The sequence below is a fragment of the Labrus bergylta genome, chromosome 13 (genome assembly GCF_963930695.1).
Source record: "Labrus bergylta chromosome 13, fLabBer1.1, whole genome shotgun sequence".
Lineage (NCBI taxonomy): Eukaryota > Metazoa > Chordata > Actinopteri > Labriformes > Labridae > Labrus > Labrus bergylta.
Genome location: NC_089207.1, coordinates 20991002 through 21018826, shown reverse-complemented (window position 1 = coordinate 21018826; position 27825 = coordinate 20991002). Strand labels below are relative to the sequence as shown.

At 41.4% G+C, this 27825-nt stretch overlaps 2 protein-coding genes and 1 long non-coding RNA gene across 3 annotated transcripts; 2 read left to right on the top strand and 1 right to left on the bottom strand.

Moving 5' to 3' along the window:
* Nucleotides 1-230: 230 nt before the first annotated feature.
* Nucleotides 231-15198, bottom strand: marco (macrophage receptor with collagenous structure). The gene is made up of 14 exons (XM_020635456.3): nucleotides 14999-15198; nucleotides 10482-10580; nucleotides 10220-10383; nucleotides 9752-9869; nucleotides 9607-9660; nucleotides 8061-8123; nucleotides 7290-7325; nucleotides 5153-5203; nucleotides 5029-5064; nucleotides 4145-4216; nucleotides 4030-4065; nucleotides 3462-3500; nucleotides 2497-2661; nucleotides 231-1162 (listed from the first exon to the last, which is right to left on the bottom strand). The coding sequence occupies exons 1-14, from the start codon at nucleotides 15105-15107 to the stop codon at nucleotides 1032-1034; spliced, it is 1173 nt and encodes a 390-aa protein (XP_020491112.3). The 5' UTR covers nucleotides 15108-15198; the 3' UTR covers nucleotides 231-1031.
* LOC136176978 (uncharacterized) lies at nucleotides 11068-19654 on the top strand. The gene is made up of 4 exons (XR_010667663.1): nucleotides 11068-12384; nucleotides 13035-13103; nucleotides 13342-13467; nucleotides 16541-19654. It is a non-coding gene; the product is annotated as an uncharacterized lncRNA (long non-coding RNA).
* Nucleotides 19655-21390: 1736 nt separating this feature from the next.
* On the top strand, nucleotides 21391-27350 carry LOC109985173 (homeobox protein engrailed-1-B). The gene is made up of 2 exons (XM_020635458.3): nucleotides 21391-23048; nucleotides 26409-27350. Exons 1-2 carry the CDS (start codon nucleotides 22493-22495, stop codon nucleotides 26726-26728), a joined length of 876 nt encoding a protein of 291 aa, XP_020491114.1. The 5' UTR covers nucleotides 21391-22492; the 3' UTR covers nucleotides 26729-27350.
* Nucleotides 27351-27825: the final 475 nt, after the last annotated feature.

Genomic DNA, 27825 nt, shown 5'->3' with positions numbered 1-27825 from the left:
AGTCCGCGTTCCAATTTGTCCTCGCTCATCAGTCAGCTCAGCGTCTCATGATTAAAAACCTGCTTTTCATTTTTTATTGAACTTTTTTAATATTCATCTCTGATCCAAACCGCCTCCTGTGGCGGACGAATGAAATCGCAGTGACTCCGGAGAAATCCAGATTTCACACAAATACCGGATTCAAATCATCATTCACAAATACAGAAACAATAACGACACGGAACCAGAACTCAATGGGCTGAAAGAGATTTTATACCTGGACATGTTAAACTTTAAATCAAGGTGGGTGTGGCGCCGGGTTAATTTGCATATAAAGTCACATGATCAGTTTGTGTAAAAAAATAAAGACACTCCTCCTCCTCCTCTTCCTCCCTCTTCCTCCTCCTCCTCTCCCTCCTCTTCTTCCTCCTCCCTCTCTTCTTCCTCCTCCTCCTCCTCTGATCTACAGTTTTTCTTCCCGAGGCGTCAGGAAAAACGTGACATGCCAGCTGTGTCAGAAACATTTCCAGTCCTTCAATGTGACCTCCTCATCTCTGCTGACCGATGCAGAGTGGTGTATCGTGATGTTGGGTGGACGGGAGGTGATGTGGTGTGTCGCTGAGGGGGAGAGGGGCCGAGGGGGGGAGGAGAAGGATTGATGAGGATGGAGCGACAGATGATGATTTGAGCTAAAGAGGCAGACGGTTGCAGCTCGTGTCTCATTTGTGGAATATAACAAACAGCTGAGTGCAGAGCAGAGAAATGATGCTGCAGAGTTTGATAGCAGAAAGTGAAATCAGCATGATTCTGTTTACAGTACGCTGTCATTAAAGCTAATGTGTTTAGCGATAAAAAATAATTTTATATTCTATGTTTTATGAATATGAAATGAGATCCAGCTGTGGGTATAATTAGCATCAGTACTGTTCTCCTCCCTGCAGTCAGTCGAGTAAATGTGAGATCTATTTTTGATTCCTGCCGGTCATTTTCTCCCACTGCATGTTATCAAAACGATCACAATAAAACATCACTTTCTTTTTCTTGGTTTCAGCTTAAACACAGCCCACTCCAACGTCCTCGTTGTGCTGGCAGTTGTTGATGCCGATTGGCTGGTGAGGACAGTTAAAGATATCTGTTTCTGTCCCCGTACAGTGCAGGTCATCCAGCCAGATCTCCCCCGAGCCTGCAGAGGGGGCAGGAGTAAGACACGTTAACCGTGAGTTTTAAGGTTTGCAATAACAAAGCTTGTACCGTGGCCGGACAGAATACTCGACTCTGATTGGTTGTAGGGTCTGCATGATACGAGATCAAATATGTGATGTGCGATAACATGATTCAGTATGGCGATAATAAGGATACGAATTGTGATAAATACACAAATTTAAAGAGTGTATATAAGCTATAATTCACAGTTATCTGTGTCTAACGGTTCTTCATGTTCCAAAGAATATCTGTGTTGGCAACTGAATCCAAAATAAATCAATTCAATGTTTTAAATCCTCTAAATTAGCCCCAATTAGTCCGAGTTAGCCTTGGTAATATGTACACATGCTGAGTGAGAAAGCATTGTTTCATTTACTCTGCCATGTAAATGATAGAATAGACTTGAGCTTGTTTAGTTCTTTTCTAGTCTTCTGACTACTCAAAGCTCTTTGACACCGCAGGCCACACCATCACATTGACACCCTGATGGTAGAGTCTGCTGAGTAACCATCAGTATTTACTCATTCATTGACAAAGTCATTGTTTTGCAAGTCACAAGTAAGTCTCAAGTCTTTGGTCTCAAGTCCAGAGTCAAGTCCCAAGTAGTGACAGGCTAGTCTTGGGGTGAGTCAAAAGTCCTGACCTTTGAATTTTGAGTCCTTATCAAGTCATTAGCTCTGTTCACCAAATGAAAAGCCATTTTAACAGAGTAAGTTTATCATATTTTCATTGAGAAACTCTGTGATTCCGTCCGTGTTTTGCGCGTCAAAGAAATTATAGGGCCCTAAAATAACACATTAGAACCTCAAGTGTTTTCAAGTCATTGGTGTTAAAGTCCAAGTCGAGGTGTCTTTCATGATTTTGTCAAGTCGAGTCCAAAGTCATCAAATCTGTGACTCGACTCCACACCTCTGCCATTCATACACATTCAGTGAAGCAGCAGAAGCAGCAACTTGGGGTTAAGCGTCTTGTCCAAGGACTTTTGGCTGCAGGAGCTGGGGATCGAACCCCTGACCTTCAGGTTGAGAGACAACCAACTCTACCGACTGAGCAATGTGTACATTGCAAAAACGTATATATCTCAATATTGGTAAAAATTCGCAACCGTAGTTCCTGTGATAGCAGTGAAACGCACAACTCAGCCGCTAGATTCATCGATACAAAGATGTGAGACATGAGAGAGTTTAAAACATTTGGAAGGCTACATGTTAGGTCATGAGCTCTGCCTCCTCTTTGTTAACAGAGTAGACACAGTGCAAACTATGAAATCAAAACACACGTCAAATGCATTTTCTTCAGTGAGGGCATAGTTACCTGGGCTGGCAGTGAAAGTCGAAGTAATACTTTTGAAGCCCAGCATCTTACAGACCACCTTTCCATCTGTGGGGTCGAAGTTGTCGTCACATACCGTGCCCCATACGCCTTTGTACTTCACCTCCAAGCGGCCCCGGTTCGGCCCCGGCACGAGACGCACATTCACTGTGGTGACACAAAGATTCTGCTGTTTAAAGTCGGCTTTTAGTTTAACTCTGAGACGCTTAAAAAGTTTGGCTTTCAAATCAGAACTCTGTTTAAATGTGTGGGAAAACTGCCATTGATCAGAATAGAATATCACAACCTTAAAGGAGCAATATGTAACTCTGACCCCTAGTGTTTAAAATGGGTACTGCAGTCCAAATTCTAAACATTGTAGAGATGCTGTCTCCCCCTGCCCCTCCTGTAAACCTTTCTGTGTTCTAACCTCTCTCCATTTTTCCAAAGCATTTCCAATATTGATCCTAGTTTGAGCACGTTTCTGCTCGTGGAGCTTATTAGAAACATGCAGAGGCTTTTTAGGTCGGGTACAATCATTTCTATCTGAACCAGTTCTCTTGCCGGCTTCCATCACTACAACACCTGTTGGTTTGACCTGATAACTGCTCTCATATCTGGCAAACTGAGGGGCGTCCAAAACGGCCGTGTGTGGGTGCCTTAAAACCGCCTACCTTCTCTGGTCCAAACAAATCCAGAGCATTCAGGACCAGAATCTAAAGTTAGAAGGAGGACATACTGGCTGCTGCATTGTTGTCAGATAAGCCAGCACTTCAACATAGCATGTTTCCTTAATGTCTGATCATATAGTAAGGTACCTTTATCATTTCACTCTCACATCTTACTGATTGATCCTTTAAGACACGTTACCATCCCTTCAGGTGTTTGCACTTAAAGTGACCTTTGAGTTTTGGGTCATCATAACTCTCTCGTTGTGTTTCTGTGCGGTCAGTCCTCTGCAGACTTACACTCTATGTCTCCTTTAGGGCCTGCTGGTCCAGGAGAACCTGTGGAGGGAACACGGTCAAAGACAGCTTTAGACTAAACAGGCAGTTAACAAATTCAAATCATACCGTTATACATACAACTTAACTCATTGGTGTAGTGACCTGTTTACAACAAATCTAAAATATTTCAAACAAGCCACCTAGGGGTGAACTGGGGATCTATTTCTGTATGTGCCTTCTTTGTGAAGCCATTCTCCTCTTCCACTTTAAGTTATGTTGAGCCATCTATTTACTTGTTAGATCAATAATATCACCAGCTTCGCCTTTTATCTGCACATACAGGTTCCATTAATCCAATTCAAATTAAACATGAGGCTGATAAACCTCAGGGAAAAAATCATGGACAGAGACGCAGCCAAAAACTGGTCCCATCCCTCTGGGAGCTCATCTGGAGCCTGGCGTCGTGCAATCATTAAACCAAGTCTCTTTAACATGTTAAGACTTCATTTATTTATGCAAAAACATCTGTTTAAACTCAGGTCACATGCAGAGATCAAACGAAAGCTTTAAAAACTCTATGTACACTCACCGTCAGTTCCATTGAAACCAGGAGGTCCAATTAAACCTAATGAGAAAAAGAAAAGATGATGTAAGGATCAGGTTTTATCGGGATACGAGAATCAAACCATAAAGATGAAGCTGACCTGGAAGTCCTTGTTGACCATCATTTCCTGTGTCTCCCTTTTCTCCCTTGAGCCCAGGAATCCCGGGTATTCCTGGAAGTGCACAAACAAATGAACAAAATTCAAATTAATATATCGAATACAGACATTACAGTACACAATGTGACACTGCTCACACCAGCATATTGAGCTACTAGATACTTTAAACCACAGCAGTGGATCAATGTGCAAAATTTTGCAACAACAGTAGGAAACCTCCCTAAGGGGGCCCCATCTGACAGCACTCACTCTCATTGCCCAGTAAAGTGTTGCATGCATTATTGCTGTGAAAACCAAAGTTTGTCAATGAAAGACACCAAAGGAAAATGAAGAGGACTTTTCTGGGTGTAAAAACACTGGGACAACAGCGGACATAATGTTTACGAACGCTGGTTAGAGGGGCGCCCAATAGACTCTATGATCGACATTTCCAGGTGGTAAGTTATTTTACTTTATCTGAACTGGACTCTGAAGCTTCAGTGTTTATCCAGCTCTGCATCAGTCTGTAAACCTTTCTGTGTTCTAACCTCTCTCCATTTTTCAAAAGCATCTCCAATATTGATCCTAGTTTGAGCACGTTTCTGCTCGTGGAGCTTATTAGAAACATACAGAGGCTTTTTAGGTCGGGTACAATCACTTCTATCTGAACCACTTCTCTTGCCCGCTTCCATCGCTGCAACACCTGTTGGTTTGACCTGATAACTGCTCTCATATCTGGCAAAAAAACTCCCGATATTCACCTTCAAATGTTTTTTTAGTTGCTCATAAATTCGTGTTTATGTTTCTGAATCTGAATATAAAGATGTTAGAAAGTGTGCTGTGTGAATATGTTTAACAAACAGCAAGTCAGAACATTTCTAAGGTACCTGAATGACCAATTTCCCCCACGTCACCTTTCAGGCCTGGAATACAAACGACAAATTATGTTAGACGTGAACAATAATTTTCCAGGAAGTGCTTAGAACTCTTGATCATTGTCGAGACCTTTACCTTGGACCCCGGAGTCTCCTTTTTCTCCCTTTGCACCTGGTCCTTGGCTTCCTTAGATACCAAGAGGCAAAACAAGTGGAATAAGTTATGATGTCATTTTGTAGTTATGGTGTTAAAATCCGTTTTGGGTGTCCAAAATGAGTAGTTTCTGTGAAGCTTCTTTAGTACCATCGGTTTTCTTCATTTCTTTTCTTCACTTTTTCGACAAAGTACAGACTAGAGGTGCAAACGAGTTTATTAAATAATAAACGGTTACAACAAATAGTAATAGTAAAAAAGTAATCAATAATCGTTTTGCAGTCCACATTTTTGTAAATGTTTCTTGTCGTATTGTGGGTTCTAGGATAGGCCTAATTCAAAACAGAAAAGGAGCACACTCAAACAGAAATAAAACTTCAGGTGCACGAGCGCAAAAAGAAAATAGATGACAAACAAAGCGTTGATAAAGGCTCTGTGCTGAAACGCGTCCGTTGTTGATCCATACGCTGCTACCCTAACAAAAATATCCCTTTAATTAATCCCTATATGAATACACAATGAACAAAAAGTCCCAAACAAACGAAATATGCAATATGATCTACGAAAGTTCAGTTCGAATTGTCTTTTTAGTCCACAGAAAAAGAAGGACTTTCACTTTGCGATTACCGCTTTACCCTGCCAAACCAATGACGTTTGATCATCCAGGACAGAGCAGCATAACTAGATGTTTTCCTATATTTTGGAATTTTAGATGATTATTCTTTTAATAACTACAAAACGGAACAACCTTATAGGGAGAAATAGTGGACGGACGAGCGAGACTGATTGAGTGTGTCATTATGCACAGAGGAGAAAGATGAAACAAACACTTAAATCGTTCACCTGTTCTATTGTAACTTCATTTACCAGAGTAAAGTGTGCTCTACACTGCAGACTGTAGTCTTTGTTAACACAATGTTGCTGTCAAAACAGCTTCAATGTTCGATGAGTGCGCATTGATGTCTGCACGTCCGCTCGCCACACTCACTGCTCTAATTATATTAAAGTGTTAAAACAGGAGTCCGCTTGCACAGTGCTGCTGAGGAAACATCACTGTGTCACATTTGAAATTATGTCTCCCTATTTTTCAGGACTGTTTCACCTTTACTCTCAGTCAGAGAGGTAAGTATAGTTATAGCTGAATGCTACGCTAATAACCCCGACATGTCTTCATGTCTTTTCAGAGCATGCTTGTGAAATTATTTAACTCGTCACATGATATAGTCATGTGTCAGCAATATGAACGGAAGTTAAAAAAGGAAGAGAAACTGAGCTATTTCTTTAAATCTGCTGATACATGATTTTATTTAAGATTTCAAACACATTATTTGGAGTTTTCCCTAAACCTGTAACATGATGTGAAACCAGGGAGGTCAGCGTGTGATTCATAATGGGTGCTGCACACACAGTGACAGACATGATTCCAGTAGAAAAAAACTTCACCTAAAGAGAATCCTGTTTTATTTAATATATATTCAGGCAGTCCAGTGTGTACCCCACCTTTCACCCAATGACAGCCGGGATCATCTCCAGCCCCCCCACCCCCGCATTTGGCTGCATGCTCACTTCGTGCACATGATTAAATGTTTTTTCTCACTTCACTAACATCTATTTTATCAGATTAATTTTGTGTTTAATTAATGTGTTTCTTTAGTGTCTGACACTTCCGTTATATTTTAATAATTGTCAGTGTTTCTTCGATACTCTGTGATGCATATTATTATTCTCATTCTTGCAGAACGAGAGGAATGTAAAGGCTGTGCCAAGTTTCAATCCATTCGTCCAAAGTCACGCTTGAGGTGAGTCAAATATTGTTTTAAGGTTTATTTTTGGGCCTTTTTTGTAATTAATTAGAGACAGGACAGTGAAACCAGGGTGAGAGAGAGGGTGGGGAATGACATGCAGGGAAGAGACCACAGGTCGGATTTGAACCCATGGCCGTCTGCTTGTAGAACAATAGCCTCTGTACACTCGATAAAAGTGTGCAAAAGAATAAACAATTGGACATCTGACGATACAGTTTTTGTGACTGGCTGTCTCCACGAACACACAGCGAGGCCGGGGTACTTTAACAGATGATAACAGATACCATGAAACAGATGGATCAGTGGGTACTCACCGGATGATCCAGGAGGTCCAGCGGGTCCAGGTGGGCCTGAAAAACAAAAATAATTTTTCAGCTCGATGTAGACACCGTCGCCTGTAAAGTATCTTCTGATGTGGAGATCCTGTGTTCTGCTACATTGAGGTGCTGCATTTGAATTATTGGTTCAGTGTTTTCTCTCTTTGTTGATACTTCAGAAGAGTCGTTTTCCACGACGGTTCAGTTTCTCACAACGCTGCGATCTTAGCGGTTTACATTATCTCTACGAGTGAAGGAGGAAAATTACTCTCATGAGAATCTGCTCCTGTTTGTGTTCGCTGCTCGAGTTCTACTTTTGGTCTTTGGTTTTTCCTTTTTCCTTTTTCCTTTTTCCTTTACATCTTGTTCTTCTTTACTTTTCTTTCCTACCAGTCCTCTTTCTCTCTCTCTGGCTGAAAGTCGGTCGCTCTTCAAACCATAACACCGGTTACTGTTAAGGTTAACTTCAGTTGCTTTACTGCTATGGAAGTAAAAATCTTTGTTAACAGATTTACGGTTATTGAAGTCACATTTGTGATCAGTGCCCACCTCATGTGAAACAGAGCTTTCAGCTCAAGCCGCTATCTTGTTTCCTCGGCCTCTGCCACAAACAAAAAACAAACTGTTTTTGATTTGAAGCATGAAGCTGGCAAAGCAGGGAAATAACTTGTGCTTTGATTGGGATTGTAGGTTTTGACCTCACAAAGGAGAGATGCACACGCCTTTGACTTTTCTTTTTCCTCATTATTCTGTTGTTATGAAACCTACCAACATCTCCTTTCTCTCCTTTGGGTCCTTCGCCCCCTTTGGGTCCAATAACACCACTGTCACCTGGAAAAAAGCAAACAGCAGGTTTGTTATCTACTGTAGCCTGATTCAGCGCTGTGTGTGTGTATGTGTGACTGTATGTGTATGTGGAGCTCCTGCTGTGACGTGCTTCTGCAAGGCAATGTGACCTCACAGACTGGGACACCGATGTCACGGCGTAGCAGAATCAATATAAATGTAGAAAGACGTGATGAAGGCGGGGCTTAGTTACAGCAATTTTGCTAAAAAAAAAAAAAAAAGCAGTCTGAAAAGGCCGAGTGAATAAAGCGTACAAACAGGAGCCGTGTTGACGTCCTCACAGACGCAGTAACCACAGCCACAGTTTTGGTAAGTTTGTCAAATTTAAATATCCTGGAGTTGTCTGTCATCACACACTTTGAGGGAGGGGTTCGGGGGGGGGTGGGGGGGTTGATCTATTTGAAAACATCTGCCTCAGCCTTCAGGTGATTTGTGGGCCGCAGTAAAAGTCCCGCCCTGATAAAGATCTCACACAGGAAATGTCAGAGCATTGACTAAGTTGGGATGGGAAATAATGGCTGCAGCTCATCCATCAGCTGGTTCTCATCAGCCGTCTGACAGGAGATGACAGGTCATCAACGGCGGGATCATCACCGGACCTGCAGCTGAAAGCTAATGTCTCCTGCTGCACGTATGCACCTTTATGCTAACGTAACGAACCTTTAACTGCAAAGTTTTATCCTGGTGTTGGTTTTAAGTCCTGGGGTTTGAGGGGAGCTCTTTTATTATTAATAACAATAATAATAATAATACATTTTATTTATAAGCGCTTTTCAAATACTCAAAGACACTGTAAAATTGTTAAAGAAACAGAAAGAAAAGCACAGTAAGTACAGACTAACAGACATTACAACATTACTATGATTTACTACCAGGAAATCTTTACACATACTTGTACTTTTTGTGCGGCCACTTTTCAGAAAGGCGCTGTTGACATCACTGGTGCTCTTTTCCAAATGTACAATATTCACCATTTTTGCCGCTTAAGAATCGGGTCTTGTACCCTCATCCTCCTCGCTCCGTGTCTGATCAGGTAAAAAGTGATCTCAAATATTAAACATGCAGTAAAAAGTAACGGAGCAGTGTTGGTCATACAGCCGCCGTTGTCAACAGACTGTTGTCATAGAGACGGACGTGCAGCGCTTTTGTTCACAGCCAGCACTTTACTGACCAGAAAATACGCAAGGTGGACACGGGGCCTTAGTCCGCCAACGTCTGTGATCAAAGCCCCACCCCTAGTAACCGTTTGCTCTTCATACTAACGGTGTGGTCTTCTTCTTGACGGTGTGTTATCAATGTATGTCAGTCGGTTCGGTTGCTTGGGATAATTAGCCAATCAGAACCAACTATTTAACACAGCTTTGTAATAATGAGAAGTACAACCAAGACTTTCCGTTTATATTTTTTAAATGTCAACTTAAACTTGACGCCTTATCTTCAAACTTTAAACTGCTTCAGGTTGGCTCACCTTTGGGTCCCTTCTCTCCTGGAAGTCCCCGTATCCCAGCTGGACCAGGAGGACCTGAAGATAAACGCATAAAAACAAAACTGACTGCAGAAGGTGACGGCTTCACCCTCAATACTCGGCCCAGACTTTAAGATATTTCTCGTACCTGGTTTGAGGCTGATGTCGCTCAGTTTGCCCTCCAGCTTGAGTGTGCTGGTGTTGAGCAGGTTCAGATTAGACGTGAGTTGGTGCAGCTGACCGTCCTTCCCACAGAGGCCGTTCACCTGTTGGCATGGCAACCACGAGAAAAACACAAACTGTGACGTTAAAGCAACGCTGACCAGAATACATGCATGAAAATTAAATTTGAAGTACAACATGATTCAAAGGCTGCCATGTCATCAAACTGAAGTCTCAGATTCTTCTTCTACATCTTTAAATACAGATTTTTCATTCAGACGCCTAAGCATGTAAAACTAGAGCCTAGGTTTACAGATTCCAGGTTCCCCTTTCCTATCTATACTTATCCTACAGACATGCGATTCATGGATTTTCACATCCCTCGGGAAAAAAAGGAATCTGATGTTCACGAAAAAGGAACTGCACTACAGTAAGATATAAAGAGCGGGAGGACCTGGCTCTGCAGGGCCGACACGTTGGCCCTCAGGTTCTTTGTTTCTTGGCTGTTGTTGTGAAGCAGAATCTGGAAGTTGTCGCCCACACCTCCGTCCTGAGGAATGTGATTGGACGTCTGCTTCCCCAACTGAGGCTTAGAAAGCGAAGACTCCAAAGTGAACACTGGGAGAAAGACACCAATGTTAAATATGGTTTACGGTGAGGTACAGTATGTTAATCTAGTGTAGTTCTGAATTCTCTTGATCTGCATGCAGTCGTACCTTTATAAATGAGAAATGCATTGAGGCCAGTCTGCAGGATGAGGTAAACTATAATGAAGTAAAAGCACCAATGTCTCCGGGTCCGCGCCGGCTTCAGATCTGAAAACACAAAAACAGGAGACACATTTTCAAACATCTCAAAATGGGATCTGCAAAACTTCATGGGGAATGTCATTTCAGGGGACAACAAGTATCAGCTGATAGTCACGCTTTCTAACAGCATTTGTATCAGCTGGTATTTCAGCTCAGAGCGTCAAACATTTGGACGACCAGAGGAAAATGTCAGCCATCAATCACAGACGGAAATCCTGAGGCTGTACGAGTAACGGTTTGGTTGATTTGTCTGCAGAAAAGTCAAATAAAAGTCTTGATGATGGAGGTCGACTTCGTCCCTTGTGAAGGTTTTAGAGTGTTCAGTCAGACATCGGATTGGTGGTCAGTCCCTCTGGACACGCCCCTGGCTTCATTCCCTTCAGCTGCTTCAGTCTCATGGTCCTAGTCTTGACTTTTGGGCACACTTTAATATATTGGAGCCACTGATTTACATGATCAGTGACACCTAATAGTGTTATTAGGACTATTCAAAATGTCTGTTGTGAAAAAGGCTTTTTAAAAATACATGCAAATTTCAATTCTTCTGGTTTTGATACAGGTCATAATATTTACTGGAGTTTTCCTTTTTCATAAAATTATTTCATTGATCCAAAAAGTGTCAACGATCAAACATGGATAAAATGCTATCTATATATTTATAAATAACTCATCACAGAAATGATAGAATAGGTGTTTTTAAGATAAAAAAAAAAAAAACCTTCACACATCCATTTAAAAAATCGGGTGCATAGGAGAGCAATGTGTCAAAAACTCAAAAACTTACAGTTAAATTCCCGCCCAACGGTTTGCAAGTTAGGGACAGTGTGCATGAGTTTACCTTGAGAATAGGTGTTTTACAAGCTTTTTGTTGCTATGTTTGTTGATGAAAATATTCATAAATATATCTGTTTCATTTAGCCCTTCACTTAAATACGATGTATTTTAAATGTTTGAGTTGAGTTGTGCATATTCTTTACAGCCTCTGTGTCAGGATTTATTGGTCTGCTGGGCAATCCTCTCTACCACAGTTAAGACAAACTAATTCATTCTCTCTTTAGCTGTGCATGTGTTCAAACTTTACATGTGTGTGTCATGTGTTGCACTGCAGCAGTGTGTAGTTCTTTAAATGGTTTTGTATATATCACCTCTGCAGAGATGTTTCTGTACTTCTATTTAAAACTGAACAGGTGAAAACGCTCTGCAGCGACACCTGTAGTATGAAGATCACCTTTATGAGAAGTTGATCTTCATGCTTCAAATGTCACCTCAGCTTTTTGACCTCTTTAAGCCTCTCACTGTCCATGCAGATCGGTAGTTAGTGAAGCTAAAATAGTCCTTAATGACGCCCACGTTCCCCTCAGAGAATCTACTGTCACACTGCTGCTGTGACATGTTAAAAAGGAATGCACTTACAGTTAAGAATAAAACACAGAGTTCATGATCTGTTACAGGGTTAAATAATTGATTGTGGTTAAAAACATTGCATAGTCACAAGAAGTTACATAGAGAGTGATTAAAAAGTATGAATAAGTTAAAATGCTTAAATATCAGTTTTATGTTAAAAGAAAAGGTTAAAGATGCTGAAATATTTAATAGACATGATTTAGTTCATTCTTTATTGTTAAAAGTAAGATTTGTTGATGTGTATCTGTGATCTACTGACTTGTCTGAGTTAGATTATCTGGGAGCAATTGCTTTTGTCTCCGCCCACATACCAGGAGAAATCGCGGTGTTTTCCTCATTACACTAAACGCTCTTGATGAGGAAACACAACTGAATCACTTTCGTGATTATTTCTCTCCGTATTCAGGTATGTTTATGGTCATAAACACAGCTAACATGTCTGAAATAACTTAGTAACAAGTAAAGAGTTTCATGACTAAGTAATTTCGATGTTTGAGTAAGTTTAAAGTTAAGTTTCAGAACATTAAGTTTGCTAGCATACGAGACCGTGCTCAGAGCCACAGCACAACCCGTAGCTGCGTACAGCTCAATACGAGTTTAAGACATATTTGATGCTTAAAAGAAATGTGTGAGGAAAAGATTTATTGCAGGAAAATACTGTTTGTTATTGTTTGTAAAAGGAAAACGTGTATATCCTACCTCCACCTCTATTCAGTCTGAAATGTGAAAGATGTTGTAAATGTGTACTTTTGTACATTGTTATATTTCTGTAAACATGCGTTTAGTGTAATTCATTACACTAAACGCTCTTGATGAGGAAACACAACTGAATCACTCTTGATTATTTCTCTCCTTATTCAGGGGTGTAACACTGCCACCTAGTGGTCATAGCTGACTTTTCATATAATCTCAGGGGTTAATAGTGAGGGAAAGGAGACAGACTTGCACCTTATTAATTACATGTAATTAATGAGACTAACTTCCATGGAGAGCTTGTTTCTCTGATGCTGTGAGACTTAGACTTTCTTATCTTCTTTTTTCTCTTTTCCTCTTCAGATTGTCAGACAAGTCGTTTGTTCTGAACTCATCTCTACAAGTCATAAATGTCTCCTCCTTCCCATCACGGTCTGTGTGACACTAAGAGAAGATTTCAAACCTGTCACAGCTGAATAACAAACGTGTGACTGATGATAATAATAGACTCGTCTTTGTTTCTTGTTCTGCTCTAAAAAAAAACCCTGATTGAGGAAGTGTTGAAACTGACACCCCCGCAGCTGAAGAAACCGACTCTGATTCTGTGATGAAATATTAAATTTTTCTCCCAGTTCAAGGGTTTCATCTTTAAGTTGTTTTTCTTTTCAAGCTCAAAACTGTCTGCAAGAGTCCTCACCTGCACCAAGACCTGCCAGAGGTCAGAGTCCTCACCTGCACCAAGACCTGCCAGAGGTGTTGCTGGTCAAGGGAGGCGACTTCTTGAGTCCCCATGCAGGTTAGTAAGGGTCCCCCGAGGGCTCACAAACTTTTAACCGTAGCAGTGGCTTAAAATGTGCGCATTTTGGGGCGCCGGTATAGTGGTTAGTGCTCACGCCCCATGTACTGAGGCTATAGTCCTCCAAGCGGCCAACCAGGTTCAAATCTGAAACCTTTCCTGCATGTCATTCCCCTCTCTCTCTCACCCTGATTTCCGACTCTATCCACTGACCTATCTCTACAACAAAAGCATATACAGCCCAAAAAACAATGATTTTTGTTGTGCACCTTTTGCAATGACAGTAGGAAACCTCCCTAACAGGGGCCCATACGACAACAATTACTGTCATTGCTCTGCTAAGGGTTGCTTGCATTATCCCAACGTCTGTCAAAGTCATCGAAGAAAAATTTAGAGGAACTTTCCGACTGGGATTGAAAAGAAAAGACACTGGTTCATAACAAAACACTCCTCCTCTCTTATAAATCCCTCCTCGCCCCTCCTCGCTCCTCAGTACCTCTCCGACCGCCCACTTCCCAAACCTCCGGTCCTCTGACACTGCCCTGCTGTCTATACCACACACCAGACTCTGCACATACAGAGACAGGGCCTTCAGGGTCACAGCCCCCCACCCTCTGGAACCCCCTCCCATCAGACATCCTCAATGCCCCACCTCTGGACTCCTTCAAGAAACTTCTCAACACACCACTCTGCCTCTCCATCTGTCCCTGTCTCTCTGTTCTTTGTTTGGTACTTCCACATCAGGGGCGTCTCCAGGATTTCTAGGCCCCATGAAGAGATCTCACATCGGGCCCCTCCACTACAGCCTCAGCGTCCCCCTGAGATCTTACACCACACCTCCATTACCCACACGACCCATTAAAAGATTTACATTAAGGTCTCCTCCAAAACGCCTACTTTAATCCAGTGGTGCATCCTGACCACCCCCCCAGGACCCACACGAGTAAACAAACGATGAATAGAAGTGAAAAATTAACATACATTTTATTTTCACTCAAAGCAGCTGGAAATCAATTTACTGCATTCGTTGCTTTAATTTAACGCTCATGATAGAGAGAAAACATTTCAGTTGTTTTCTAACAAAGACTTCTCGACCTGTGAAACACTCTAACATGTTCCTTGACTCACCTCGAACTCTGGCTCATTTAGTTTGCATCAATTTATCAAATAAAATGTGATCTGTGATCAGGGTCGGCCTGTGGCTTAGGCAGGATAGAAAAATGCTGAAGGGGCACCGCCGGTCCATAGGGGGGGCTGCTAGAAGATTATTCCAGTATTTTTTTTTTTTTTTTTTTACAGTAGTTGCATTCAAAGAGGGTGACCAAACAATAACGCCTTGAGTAAGAATTTCACTGAAGGCTCACCTGCACAGGTATGAGTCTTTGAAGTCTTTGGGGTTCTAAACGTTGAAGCAGGTAAGTCTGAATTGTTACTTTTAGCTTTTCCACAGAAGTCTACCTTAAATCTGTAAATGTTGCTGCCATGTTTCCTCTCACAGTTCTGAATGATCGTGGTCGGTCTTTTTACTCACCGTCAGGCTGGAAGCTGTAGAGTTCACTCCTGCTCAGCGACATGTCAAACAGCGGGTTAGTCTGAGTGAACGACACTCGATCATTCATGTCGTCCATCGATGTGTCCATGCCCCGCAGATTCACCTTCACTTCCTGATGCAGGAGCCTTTATACTCACAGAGGCACTGCGTGATTATCGTAAGCAGTGCCATCCCCTGATTGCAACAGACCGTATGTACAATAAATACAGCAGGGTTTTTTATTACAGCCGGGGGAGGAAATGTGTGTGATGTTTAGCTGAGGTGGCTAAAAAAAATCCAGTTTTAGAGAAAAGGAAGTTACCACAGAGGATTGCAAAACTGGAGAAAATGCTTGAAAATGAAGTTCAGCTTTTTAGTCAAAGTTAGAGTGACTTTTTGTGGGTGAAAAAATAACTCCACACTCCCAATGAAGATTTTTGAAGTCAGCGTCTCTTCACTCAAGCAGTGGACAGAATCTCACACAACAGAGTTATGGGAGAGGAGCTCCCCGAATTGAGAGAAGTCTCAGTAGTTAAACACAATACAGATAACACTTAATGTATGTCATGCAACTTAGCAACAGAGAAGTTATCTCTTCTCTGAGGGGCCCAGTTGCACCAGCTTCCCACCATCCCAAGGACACCTGCTTACTCCCACTAATAAGACCTCTAAAAGAACAAGACACTTACTCATTGTATGAACACAGCACTCAGTTTCACACTCAGTATTTTTCCATCACTTTCCTTTCTCGGTTTCCTCACTGCTGCTGGTTAAATCTGTGCTAAAGCAGCTACACAGGATATCACACATCCGTCTACAGGAGAAGAGAAAGCTTAAGATTAGAGAGGAAAAAAGAATATACAGGTTTAGACAACTTCTGCATCATAGACTGAATTTAAGTGAACAATAAAGCTCCGTTTCCACCAAGCGGTCCGTTCTGGTTCAGTACAGTTTGGTACAATTCAGTAGGGTAAACCCTGATCTTGCTTGCGTTTCCACAACAAACAAAGGGTCCCTTTGGTCAAAAGTTGGGAAAGGTAACTTAATAAGGGATCTGTACGTCCTACTTTTTTGTAGTACGTCCTTCTGTTGGGGTGCCAAAGGTCCTGATCCGACTCTAAAGGGTCCCTTTTGTTTACTGTGTTCCGGTCACAGCAAACCAACAGGTGTTGCAGCAATGGCTAAACACTGAAGCTTCAGTGTCCACCACATGGCAACCTGCGTGAGCGTCGACTCTAGAGAGGAGGGGGCGGGGGGAGCAGCTCTCTAATGTTTAGAATCTAGACTGCCATTTTAAACACTAGGTGTCAGAGTTACATATTGGCGCTTCAATGAAACTCAAAAAATCTTTGTGAAAACACTATTAATTATTTTTTCTTTAAGTGATATTTTGATATTTTTGCAGTTCCCCTTCAGGCCACCATACTTTAAGTTTCCATTTCTGTTAGCTTTCATTTTTCATTTTATTCCCTAAATTAGTTTGGTTTGCTTTGTCCTGTCTTTCTAAAGAACAACCTCTGTGTTGTTTTCTCTACGATGTAGGAAGTGAAACTTTTCCAGTGAACCTCTTCGAGTTGACCGCTCAGATTTCCAAGTGAAGTGTGCTAAAAGTGAACTCAAACGAGGAAAACATAAGTGGGAAGAAATGGAGTGAAAGTTGATCATCATGAAGAAGAGGAAGGAAACCGCTCTTGTTCTTCCACGGTGTTGATGAAGCTCTAAATGAGCCTTTTTAACCCTGTGTGGGGAGAAACAACCAGCAATGAAAACTCACTATGATTCTCTCCACACAGAGAGATGTATGGTGATAATCAACACAGATCGTGTTATGATTCAGGTTTTACTTCCTTTTTAAAAGTGCCACATTCAACATTTTAAAACCAATTATATGTCCACACATTTATTTTATTAAAACAGTAACTCTCACTCACTTTGATTTCAAGGACGCTTAATTCCACACGTTTGTGTTTCTTTTTAATATTCTGTCATGTGAACCAGCAATGCAAGACACTCTTTCCCGATCATCTTTGTAACACAGGCGAGATTTTGTATGTTAAACAGATACATCTCACCTTCTGCGGGTGACTATGTGACCACATCTGTTTCAGTCGGGTTCCTCAGGGTTCAATGCTCTCTCCTTTAATCTTTTCATAGTTTAAATCAGGAATAGAAGAAAGTTTTTGAGTTGAGGAATACTGATTAGGTTAGACGAGTTTTGAGGGATGATACTGTACCTGCGCAGTAGGTTGTTGTTTTGATCAAAGCATAGACTGTAAATCATAATGGGCAGATCCTGGGTGATGTCACCCATCTGTTCCTGCAGGGGGCACTGGAGTCCCATCGATGGTGGTCTCCATGCTGGAAATGCTGTCTCAGCCTGACTTTCAGTCAACGACAGGCTGAGAGCTGGAGCTGAGGCAGGCTTGAAACCTCTTGACAAACCGTTTCACCGCGGCGGCCTGTCAATCAGGTCAGCTACACGCCTTATTGTTAATAACTCTTATCCTTATACAGTGTGTGCTGATCAAGACATGAGCTAATCAGATGTATTTAACCAGGCTGTAAACATGTTAATCTCTGCTGTAAAAACAGGCTTTTTGAATGGGTGTGTATGTGACTTCCTGTGCTTCTGCAGCCAGCCTCTAGTGGACACTTGAGGAACTGCAGGATTTTGCACTTCAACATCGGCTTCATTTTTCAACAGCGCTTGGATCTTAGTTTTCAAGACGTGACTTTTCAAGTCTGAACTAACTGGAGGTTTTTGTTTTCAAATTCTCTTTTTATTTAAGGTTTTTAAAATCGAGACAGAAACAGGTGATCAGACAACAAACACAGGTCATACGGAAGCTAAAATTTCCCAAACCTGTCTGCAAATCCTCAAACCCTAGTGCATAAGTTTGACTTAGGCACCAAAGTATATGCAGCTTCTTTTAGGTTGACTGTATATGGTAACCAGCAAAGCCCTGGACAGGCTCCAATACGTCTAAAACTCTTCTGCCAGAGTCCTCACCCACATAAAGACCTGGCAGCACATCACCCAAACCCTCATCCACCTTCACAGGCTCCCAATTAGATCCTACATCAACTTTAAAATACTCTGTCTAAATAACAGATCCCTATACCAACACACCACATCCTAAAAACCTCCCGTCCTCAGACTCTGGGCCACTGTCCGTACCACACACCAGACTATATTTTGTTATTCTCTCCTGAATAAATACCCCAAAACCTTCCCAACACACAGGACGAGATCAGAAAATAGGCAGATGATTCGCTCCCTGTCCCCCACACTCACTCGAGCAGTCAACGCTTCTTGATGAATTATATTTTGATGTGATTTTCTGTGTTGTGAAAACCAAACAAGTAAGTACTCTAAAGATCCAAAGACTTGTAAAAACTACGGATTTCCAAAAATAAATAAATAGTTTTTGTCTTCAACTATTTAATATTTCTCTTTGCACAATATTTATACAGTATACTTTATTTTTTAAAAGGGAGGGTGAGGGGAGTGGTTCGCAGCAGGTTGCAATCTGCTCTCTCACCACTAGATGGCACTAAATCTTACACACATGCTTCAACTGTTCATGCAGTCAAAGCCGAGTTAAAACGTCCATACAGAGCGTGACGTCACGTTTGTGATAAATAATTCTCGTATGAAGAAAAATAAAATCTTTAAAATCCTTCTGGAGACTTTTCACAAAGCAGTTAATTTTCTAATTTATCCTGTAGAGAATAAACTGAAATGAGGGCTGAATGTGTCTCATCTTTGTCAGTATTTAATATAATAAATCAAAATATCAGAATCAGATTATTTGCAGAGTACGTTTTTATTAATGAAGTAGTAGCTCCTCTGCATGAATGGAGATTCAAATCCTTTTTTCTAATCCACACACTTTGAGGTTTGATGTTACACGTGTTGTTACCATTATTGACCACTAGATGTCGCTGTGATATAACAATCCCTCTGGTTTCTGACTGGTTCAAAGGTTTGTAAGCATTTCGGTGTGCAGCTCCTGAGTGAGAATAAAAGTGGAGAGGGATCAGAGAGTCAGCACTTGCTGCTGCTGCCACGCTTTAAAAACACGTTGTGTTTTAAATGTGTTTAATTTAATCCAGCTTTGATTCATAATTAGAATAGTAAACGCTTCCTGACATTTATATTTTCATTTGTGTGTTTCTGTTTCAGTCTGAGGTTAAAGAGCAGACTAACATCTCACATCTCTTTTTCACGAGTTTGTCAAACTGTCTCTTTTGTGTGTTGGTGTCAGATAAAATAATAAGATGATGATTTTTTTAAATGTAAGTGCTGTACCTCCTGTTGGCTCCTCTTCACACTCCACGGTCGCCATAATGTGCTCCTGCAGCTTCTTCTTCTTCTTCTTCTTCTTCTTCTTGTGTGTTTTCAACCCTCACAGCTTCAGCTCATTTCATTCAGAGGCTTTAATAATAAATATGATTTAATTCAAATGAGTAAGAAGTTTCCCCTTAGCTGAGGAGCTGCCGTCATCTGAGTATCTGAATTATTATTATTATGGGTTAGGGTTGGGGTTAGGGTAACCTCTGATCCTAACCAACCTCTGTGTTTTTTCTATAAGAGTATTAATCTGTAATATGTATTTTATTATAAAGGGAAATAAAACCCTGATTTAAAAACGGGACGGTTTGAATTTATTTTAAAATATGGAAAATGTAATTAAACAAAGTTTCAGAACAGAGCATGAAACTGATGAGCTGAATAAAGAGTTTATAGGTATTTCTGATGTCCACCTCTTGTCTCTAGTTGGGCCTTAGGGAGGAGAGAATAAACTACAACCTTTATTAAATCATGATCATCAACATTTCAAGTTCAGTAATCCCGAGAACACAAATCAACGTTTATTATTTATTGAGTGAAAAGTTCATTTTCTGATGTTTCTTTTTGTCCTCCTCCTCCTCCTCCCCTCTGACACCGCGTGAGACTTTAAATAAAGACCCCGGACAAACATGGACTCCGTGTATAGTTCCGTCCAAACCTTCGTGAGCTTCATGGAAGCTATAGTGTTTTTTAATAAAGCACAAATTAAAATAAAATCATCATATGACATGGAGCCATTAACGGGATGAAAAACAAACTGTGATTTATGATGATACAAATATAAAAATTATTCTACGTCAGTGTGCACGTGAGGCGGAACAATGAAGGTTAATTGTTCTGTTTTGAATTTCCCCCCTCATTAAAAATGTCTAAAAAGATGTCAAAATAAAAGCCTCTAATTTAACAATCTGACTGGTGTAATTAAATTAATATTCATGGATATTTATGGATTATTCTCCTTTTGTATCCTGACTCAGGACGAGATCTCAGACTGAACCTTTACCTCAGGTGTGTGTGTGTGTGTGTGTGTGTCTGACTGAGACTGAGCTTTACTTAGAATAAAAAAAAAACCGATATGAAAGGTGAAAGCAGCGCAAGGACAACCTGCTGTGGATCGCTTATAAAAAAAGAGTCCTGCAGGCGTCACGTTACCTGCATGATGATAAATATGATATAGAGTTATTTTAAACCATTTCTTTGTTCTGAAAAAATAATAAAAATCTGAGAAAGAATATTAGAATACAACACTAAAATTTATTCTCAGATTATTATAAGGACATGTAAAGGCACCTCTAAGGGCTTTAAATAATCACTCTGTTCGTTTTGTAAACAGTGTGACATCCTGCAGGAATGGTTCTTGATTTAAAGTCAGTTATCTAAAAATCACAAAAACTACCAAAGTAAAAGCCTTTTCTTAAAATGATTTACTCGAGAATCTTAGAAAACTGGTACTAAAGCGTGGACATTTTAGCGCCATTATATTCAGTTGTAAATCAGTAAATAGGTCATAGGAGTGGGTTGTATTTATTATTTTAAATGGTGGGGGTTTGTCTGTAATACATCCCAGGTATGTGCTTCATCTTGGCGCACGTGCCTCCAGATTCAGTCAGAGAACAAATCAAACAAAAAGCTTTAATATGAATGAAGTTGTTCCATCACACACAGTCTCTCTCCCTCTCCCTATCTCTCTCTCTTTTCTATTAACACCTTCAACAAAACAGCTCCTCTGCCTGCACGCGCCTGTCTCTCACGTTGCATTTATTATCCTATCGGCCCTCTCTGCGCGCGCTGTGATGGAGTGTTTGGCGCGCGGACGGTGACAGAGCCTTTGAGCAGCTTTTTTCTCCCGCAGCCAGGTGATGAACGTCCGGCTGATCAGGCGGAATTTGGAGTAATTAAAACCTATAAATTATCCTCCGGCAGCCTCTCTGTCCCTCACACACTGATAACAGAACACACACACACACACACACACACACACACACACACACACACACACACACACACACACACACACACACACACACACACACAGCTCGGCCTGCAGGAAGACAATAAGAAGCTGACAATGGAGGCTGAAACACCTCAGAGAGGAGGGAGTGCGTCGGAGCGCGTGGATGAGAGCGCGTGAAGATGTGCAGGGAGAGTCAGGATTAAACATCAGACTCAGAGAGCCGGTTTGTGCGCCCCAGTGCGCGCGCAGTGAACGCCCTTCTCGCTTCATCAAAGCAGTTATTGTTAGATTCCTTTGATACGGGACGATTAAGTTGATGTGAAACCATTTCACAATATTTTTTTGCTACTTCTTGAATCCAAATTTTGTTGTTTGGGTCTCCCTGAGCAGCTTCAGTTCAGAGATCTGGAGGCCAGAAGTTGAATTCCTCCCAGAAAGCAGCAGCAGACGGCCACGCGGATGGTGTGTGTGTGTGTGTGTGTGTGTGTGTGTGTGTGTGTGTGTGTGTGTGTGTGTGTGTGTGTGTGTGTGTGTGTGTGTGTGTGTGTGTGTGTGTGTGTGTGTGTGTGTGTGTGTGTGTGTGTGTGTGTGTGTGTGTGTGTGTGTGTGTGTGTGTGTGTGTGTGTCTTGGTGCTCTCGGCTCTGCCTCAGCTGTATGAGATGTAACAGATACACCGTAACAAGGCAGAGCGCGCCGAGCAGTGATAATCTCTTGTTTGGTTTGTGTGTGTCGCTGCTCCTCGGCTCCCCTTTTGGCTCAGAGACGCCTGACATTATTGGACGTCGTCACCCCATGTCCAAAAGTGTCCCGGGCGCTGATTGGCCCGCTGCGCTTTGGATGTTATTCATGCGCCTCCGGTTGGAGTGTGTGTATGAGTGTGAGTGTGTGTGCGCGCGTAGTAATGTGATGTGAGGACTTTGTGAAGATCCGACTGTCATACAGCGGTGAAAAGCTCGAGCTGTGAGAGGAGCAGCCATCATAGTGGTGGAGTCAGTCAGCGGCCATGACGCGCTGGAGCGCCTTTACGCAGGCAGGATGTCCACCGAATAACTCCAGCAGGCTGCAGCATTCCGGAGACAAAACCAACATGTGTTAGTTTTAGTCCTCGTGCCACATTTTGGATACAAACGCAGGCGCACAAATTGGATTGAGAGCGCACGAGCCACGTTCTTCAGAGCAGCCGCGATGGAGGAGCAGCGGGACCCGAACAGTTCGGACAGCAGCGAGGCAGAGAGCGTGTCCCCGGCCCCCAGCATGCCCTCCCCGCCCATCCTGCCGCTGCAGGTCGCACAGCAGGCCCACAGAACCACAAACTTCTTCATCGACAACATCCTGCGGCCGGACTTTGGCTGTAAGAAGGAGCTCGGCCTGGGCCCGCGGGAAAGGGCGCACACCTCCGGCCGGGAGCGCGTTCACCCGGCGGTCAGCAGGCCGAGCCTTCCCGGGACTCCGTGTCAGGACTCGAACTGCAGCACGGACAGCTCCTCCTCCTCTTCCTCCTCCTCCAGCACTTCTCGGACGAGTCCCAAAAAGAGCAGCGGCGGAGCAGCCGCCGCGACCGCCGGCTCCACCGGGAGCAGTGGAGTGAAAGCCGAGGAGAGGACGGGCGGCGGGGCCGGGGAGAACACCTCCTCCTCGCTGGTGGTGCTGAACGGCTCCGCGGCTCCCACACCGGAGAGCCAGCCGCTGCTGTGGCCCGCCTGGGTCTACTGCACCCGGTACTCGGACAGGCCTTCATCTGGTAAGGCAAGAGTTTCAAGAGACAGCTGAGTTGAGTGTTTTTAGAGAGGAGATATTCAACACATTTTATATCACGTCATATTTTATTTTATGAATCACTGAACACTTTAATTATTCATCTTATATTTTAATATAGGGTCTGAAAAGAAAGTAAAGCTGAAATCATCTGTGTTTAAAAATTCACAGATCACCCAATTGTATTCATTTTATTATCTATTTTCTATTTCTTTTACTTTTATTAAAAATAATAATTAAAATTAAAGTCTAACTTAATTTATCCGTCAGGCACGTGGGTTATTATGGTTTATTTTAAAGGGGAATATATTAAATTACATTTCTGACAGCTGTCATCTACACTTTATTTCTCTACACATTTTAATTTAACTGAATTATTTTGTTCGGAAAATATAAAAGTGAAACTAGATTTTTTTAAAGGACTACAAATACAGAATCTAAAAGGGAACACGTTCAAACCTCACACTTTTAAATCAAAGTAAAAAATAAACAAACAAACGCGTTTCAATCCAACGTCTGAAACGTTTTAAACTCGTCATTATAAAATGTTTACAGATTCAGAATCAGCTTTATTTGCCAGGTATACACACACACACACACACACACGCGCGCGCACACACACACACAAGGAATCTTCGGTAGCTGTGCTTTCAATGTACAAAAGTACAACATTAAATATAAACATAATAAGCAGAGAATAATATAAAGAGGCTAAATAAGACAACAACATGATGAGATGAGATTGATGGTAATTATGTCTCTGATTGTTTACATACATGAGGTAGAGTTTTACAGTATTTACATAAAAGGTGTGCACGTGCATAACAGTTAAACTTCGTTTAAATCCTGTAGATTATTTTATTTAAATGTAATTTTAAAAAACTTGCTTTTACGCCTTCCTCTCTGTCAGTGTTTTTAGGTTTGTTCAGATGTTTATAAACTGATTAAATAATGATACTAATGACTTCAAAACTACACGTTTTTATTTATTTCTTTATTAATTTAAAATGAAAAAAATAATAATTGAAGATTTAAATATATATATATATTTTTGTGTTAATATGAAGCTGCAGGTTCATCCAGCTGTCCGGTTAATCGAATAACTGATCAGCTATTTGCATCGAAGCTACAGGATCATGAATGTGTGGATGTGTGTGTGACTCTCGGTAGTAAATAATGTCCATTCATGTAAGTGTGTTTTTGTAAAAGTGTGTGTGTGTGTGTGTGTGTAGTGTAACGTGCCGGACCGGATATGAGCTCGTGCAGAAATCAAACACAAAGAGATTGAAGTTAAATAAAGGCTGCAGGAGACATTTTGAATTGATTAAAGTTCTGACTGATTTGACTCACTCTCTTCACACCAACACAGAGCGGAGTCAAGCACTTCCCCACAACCCTTCAGAATAAAATCAAACTTATTTTAATTAAAGCATCTAATGCACTAGAGGATTAGTAAGACACATCAAAAGTTTAATTTATATTTTATTTTGACAAGTTTTGATGATTCGCTCAGCAAGTTAAAGAGCTTCGATCCTTTTTATATCTGAATAATAAATCTTTGAAACACTTGCAGAAAACATACGCACGTAAGAAAGGCTTCAGGGCATCTCATTTATATTTCTATATTTTAAATCAAGACGTGATCATTTTTAACATGTAAACATTTGAGAGCTTCTGCGCATGCTCTGACTCCTCAGGAGGAATCTGTGTGATGGAGCATTTATTAATTTAACGTCCTGACTCCTCTCTGACGCTCAGTATTTATCCACAGCAGCGACAACAACATTATTTATCTATAATTAAATTCCTAAGAAAAAAATACTGTTTAAAAAACGAGTAGACTATTTAAAAAGCAGTTCATGAGTTTGGAGGGTTTTTGTGTTTCTGCGCTCACTCCTCAAAATATCATAACATCATCATGAAGCGCTCACCAAAATAAAACATCACAGGATGATTATTTAATTAGTTTACTATTGTGTCATTTTAAAAGAAATGTGGAACAGGAGACATCCGGAATAAAAAACATTTGACTGTGCAATAAATCGACTTTCTTCTGCGACAAGGTTTCACATTTCAAACATTTCGTTTCTTTATTTTAATCAAGTTAAATATATAGACCTATTTGTTAGTACATGTTAGGTTCATTATTTTGAAAAAACGTGACTAAATCTTCCAGAAATTAGATTAAAATGATATTTGTATTATCGTGTTTAACGCAGTGTGTGTGTGTGTGTGTGTGTGTGTGTGTGTGTGTGTTTATGAAGCTCAAATCATGAAACTGATAATTTTACCTTTTCATAATATATATTCCCCTGTGATCCCCACTCTTCTTATTATTATTATTTATAATTATGATTATTATCTGAGCACTTTAAACACTTTCATCAGGCGGCTTTTATTTTGTTATTGTTATAGTCTTTGTTTCCTCCTTACTCGTGCTCCTGTTTGCTCTGCTTTAATTTTGTTAACCTGATCAAATCTGAATTCTGTATTTCTTCTCTTTTTATGAAGCACTTCTGACTTCATCATCATTATCATTATTGTTGTTGTTGTTGTTATTGTTGTTGTTTTGAACGAACAGAATCACCTGCTGCAGACTGACACAGAAAAACTGTTATTATTGTTTTTATTCATTATAGCTTCACTCTTATTGTCTTTGTGTGCGTGTTTGTGTGCGTGTTTGTGTGCGTGTGTGTGTGTGTGTGTGTGTGTGTGTGTGTGTGTGTGTGTGCTTACGTGACTTTGCACGTGTGTGTGTGTGTGTGTGCGCGCCCGTGTGTGTTGGCGTGCAGGCTGACGTTGCTCTGATTGGTGTAGAAAAAGTAGCTCTCCATGCTCATCGATCTGATCCATCAATCAGCTTCATTTAAAGTGCAGATTCGCGTGCAGCCTGCTGCGAGGCCTCACAGCTGACAGGGCTGTACAGAAACACATCACACAGGAATAAATAATAAATAATAAATAATAATGTTCACATTATTTATTTAAATTAAAGTGATGACGATTAAAAGAAAACAACTATTTTCAGAAACACCACAGTCACATCAGGAGGACATCATTGACCCCCCTGAGGAAACTCGAGGTTTCACAGCTGCTCCTCAGGGCCTTCAGCATATCATCAGGGTTATATTAATATCAGTATGAATAAGATAAGATATGTAAATAGGAAGCCAATGAATAAATATCATACAATAAGCACAGCTGGGTGTTTTAGAGATCAGAGCCAGGCCTGCGCACAAAAAGCTGGATTTCTTCAACAACTAACAACCTAATCGGTTAATCGGTGATGTGTCAGTATGCGCTGAATATTCATATTTCCGCTCTCGTGTCTTCGTCCTTACTGCAGGCCCAAGGACCCGGAAACTGAAAAAGTCGAAAAGCGGCAAAGAGGACAAGCGGCCGCGCACCGCGTTCACGGCGGAGCAGCTGCAGCGGCTGAAGACGGAGTTCCAGGTGAACCGGTACATCACGGAGCAGCGGAGGCAGTCTCTGGCCCAGGAACTGAACCTGAACGAGTCCCAGATCAAGATCTGGTTCCAGAACAAGCGCGCCAAGATCAAGAAGGCGAGCGGCTTCAAGAACGGTCTGGCGCTGCAGCTGATGGCGCAGGGACTGTACAACCATTCCACCACCACCATCCAGGAGGACAAGGAGGACAGCGACTGAGGAGCGGCACGGCACGGCACGGATACAGGACTCCTCCACACACTGTGTACTATTGTAAATATATGATATCTAATTTAATGACGGGGAGGGGGAGCAGAGTGGACCCCCTCCTCCTCTCCGCAGCAGACAGACAGACAGACAGACACACGGACTCACTGAGACTGAATCTGCCGCCAAAAACCAAAGAATTTCCCGGGAAACAGAGCCTGACACGTTCACAAACTGTAAAAACAGAAACATCCCTCATCGTGTTAATTTCTGTTTCTGTGAGCTGAGAGTCAAACCCTCCACCTCATCTTCCTCCACCTCCTCTTCCTCTCGCAGTGAGGATCCGTCCAGCAGCGGATGTTTCTGATGTCTCTGGCACTTTCTCTCCTCCTTCACTTCTTCTCTGTGCTTCAGAAACACGACGAGAACAGCCTCTAGATTTTCATTGTAACCGTTCTGTCTTTCTTTTTGGACCAACATGCCTCCTAAGAACTGAAATACTCCTGCAGCACGCGCGCATTCACACAAATCAAAACCGTGCAAAAAAAAAAAAACTGAACAAAAGCACGTGCAGGATGTTAAAGAAGCACGAGAGTCCTCACAGGAATATGAAAGAGACTCATCATACCATAAACATGAATACTGACACGTCAAGAGAAACTGACCAATGAGAGGAGAGTTTATTTCACACGATAATGAAATAAAAACCAGGATAAAGGCCTAAACCTGCAGAATAAATGAAAGTTACATATCGGCATTTTTAAGGTCAATGAATATCAAATTTATGAAAAATAATCTGTCACTCACTATGGAAGGATTTCACATAAATTAAGATAAAACTGACACGTATATTTTAACATATTGAAGTAATTCATTTTAATCTGAAGGAAACTTTGATTCGATTCTAAAATAACTGTTCATCTTCAAGCCCACATCATAAATAAGAATCATTTAGTAAAAGTAAAGCGTTTTTAATTTAATATTTCATGTGATTTAATCACTTCAACCTCGAGATACACGTCATGATTAATGTCAGATTATCTGTCGATAATTCGGTGAGAAATGTTAGAAAACATTTTTAAACGTGACCCTCAGACCCCTGACTCCGT

Bases quoted from the DNA above. Each gene is read 5' to 3' on its own strand.
- marco (XM_020635456.3), bottom strand. From the start codon at position 15,107: ATGGACACATCGATGGACGACATGAATGATCGAGTGTCGTTCACTCAG. The intron at 10,384-10,481 runs GTACGACTGCAT...TCTTTCTCCCAG, and splicing joins TGCATTTCTCATTTATAAAG to TGTTCACTTTGGAGTCTTCG. The intron at 5,065-5,152 runs GTAAAGGTCTCG...TTTGTATTCCAG, and splicing joins AGGAGACTCCGGGGTCCAAG to GCCTGAAAGGTGACGTGGGG.
- LOC109985173 (XM_020635458.3), top strand. From the start codon at position 22,493: ATGGAGGAGCAGCGGGACCCGAACAGTTCGGACAGCAGCGAGGCAGAG. The intron at 23,049-26,408 runs GTAAGGCAAGAG...TCCTTACTGCAG, and splicing joins CTCGGACAGGCCTTCATCTG to GCCCAAGGACCCGGAAACTG.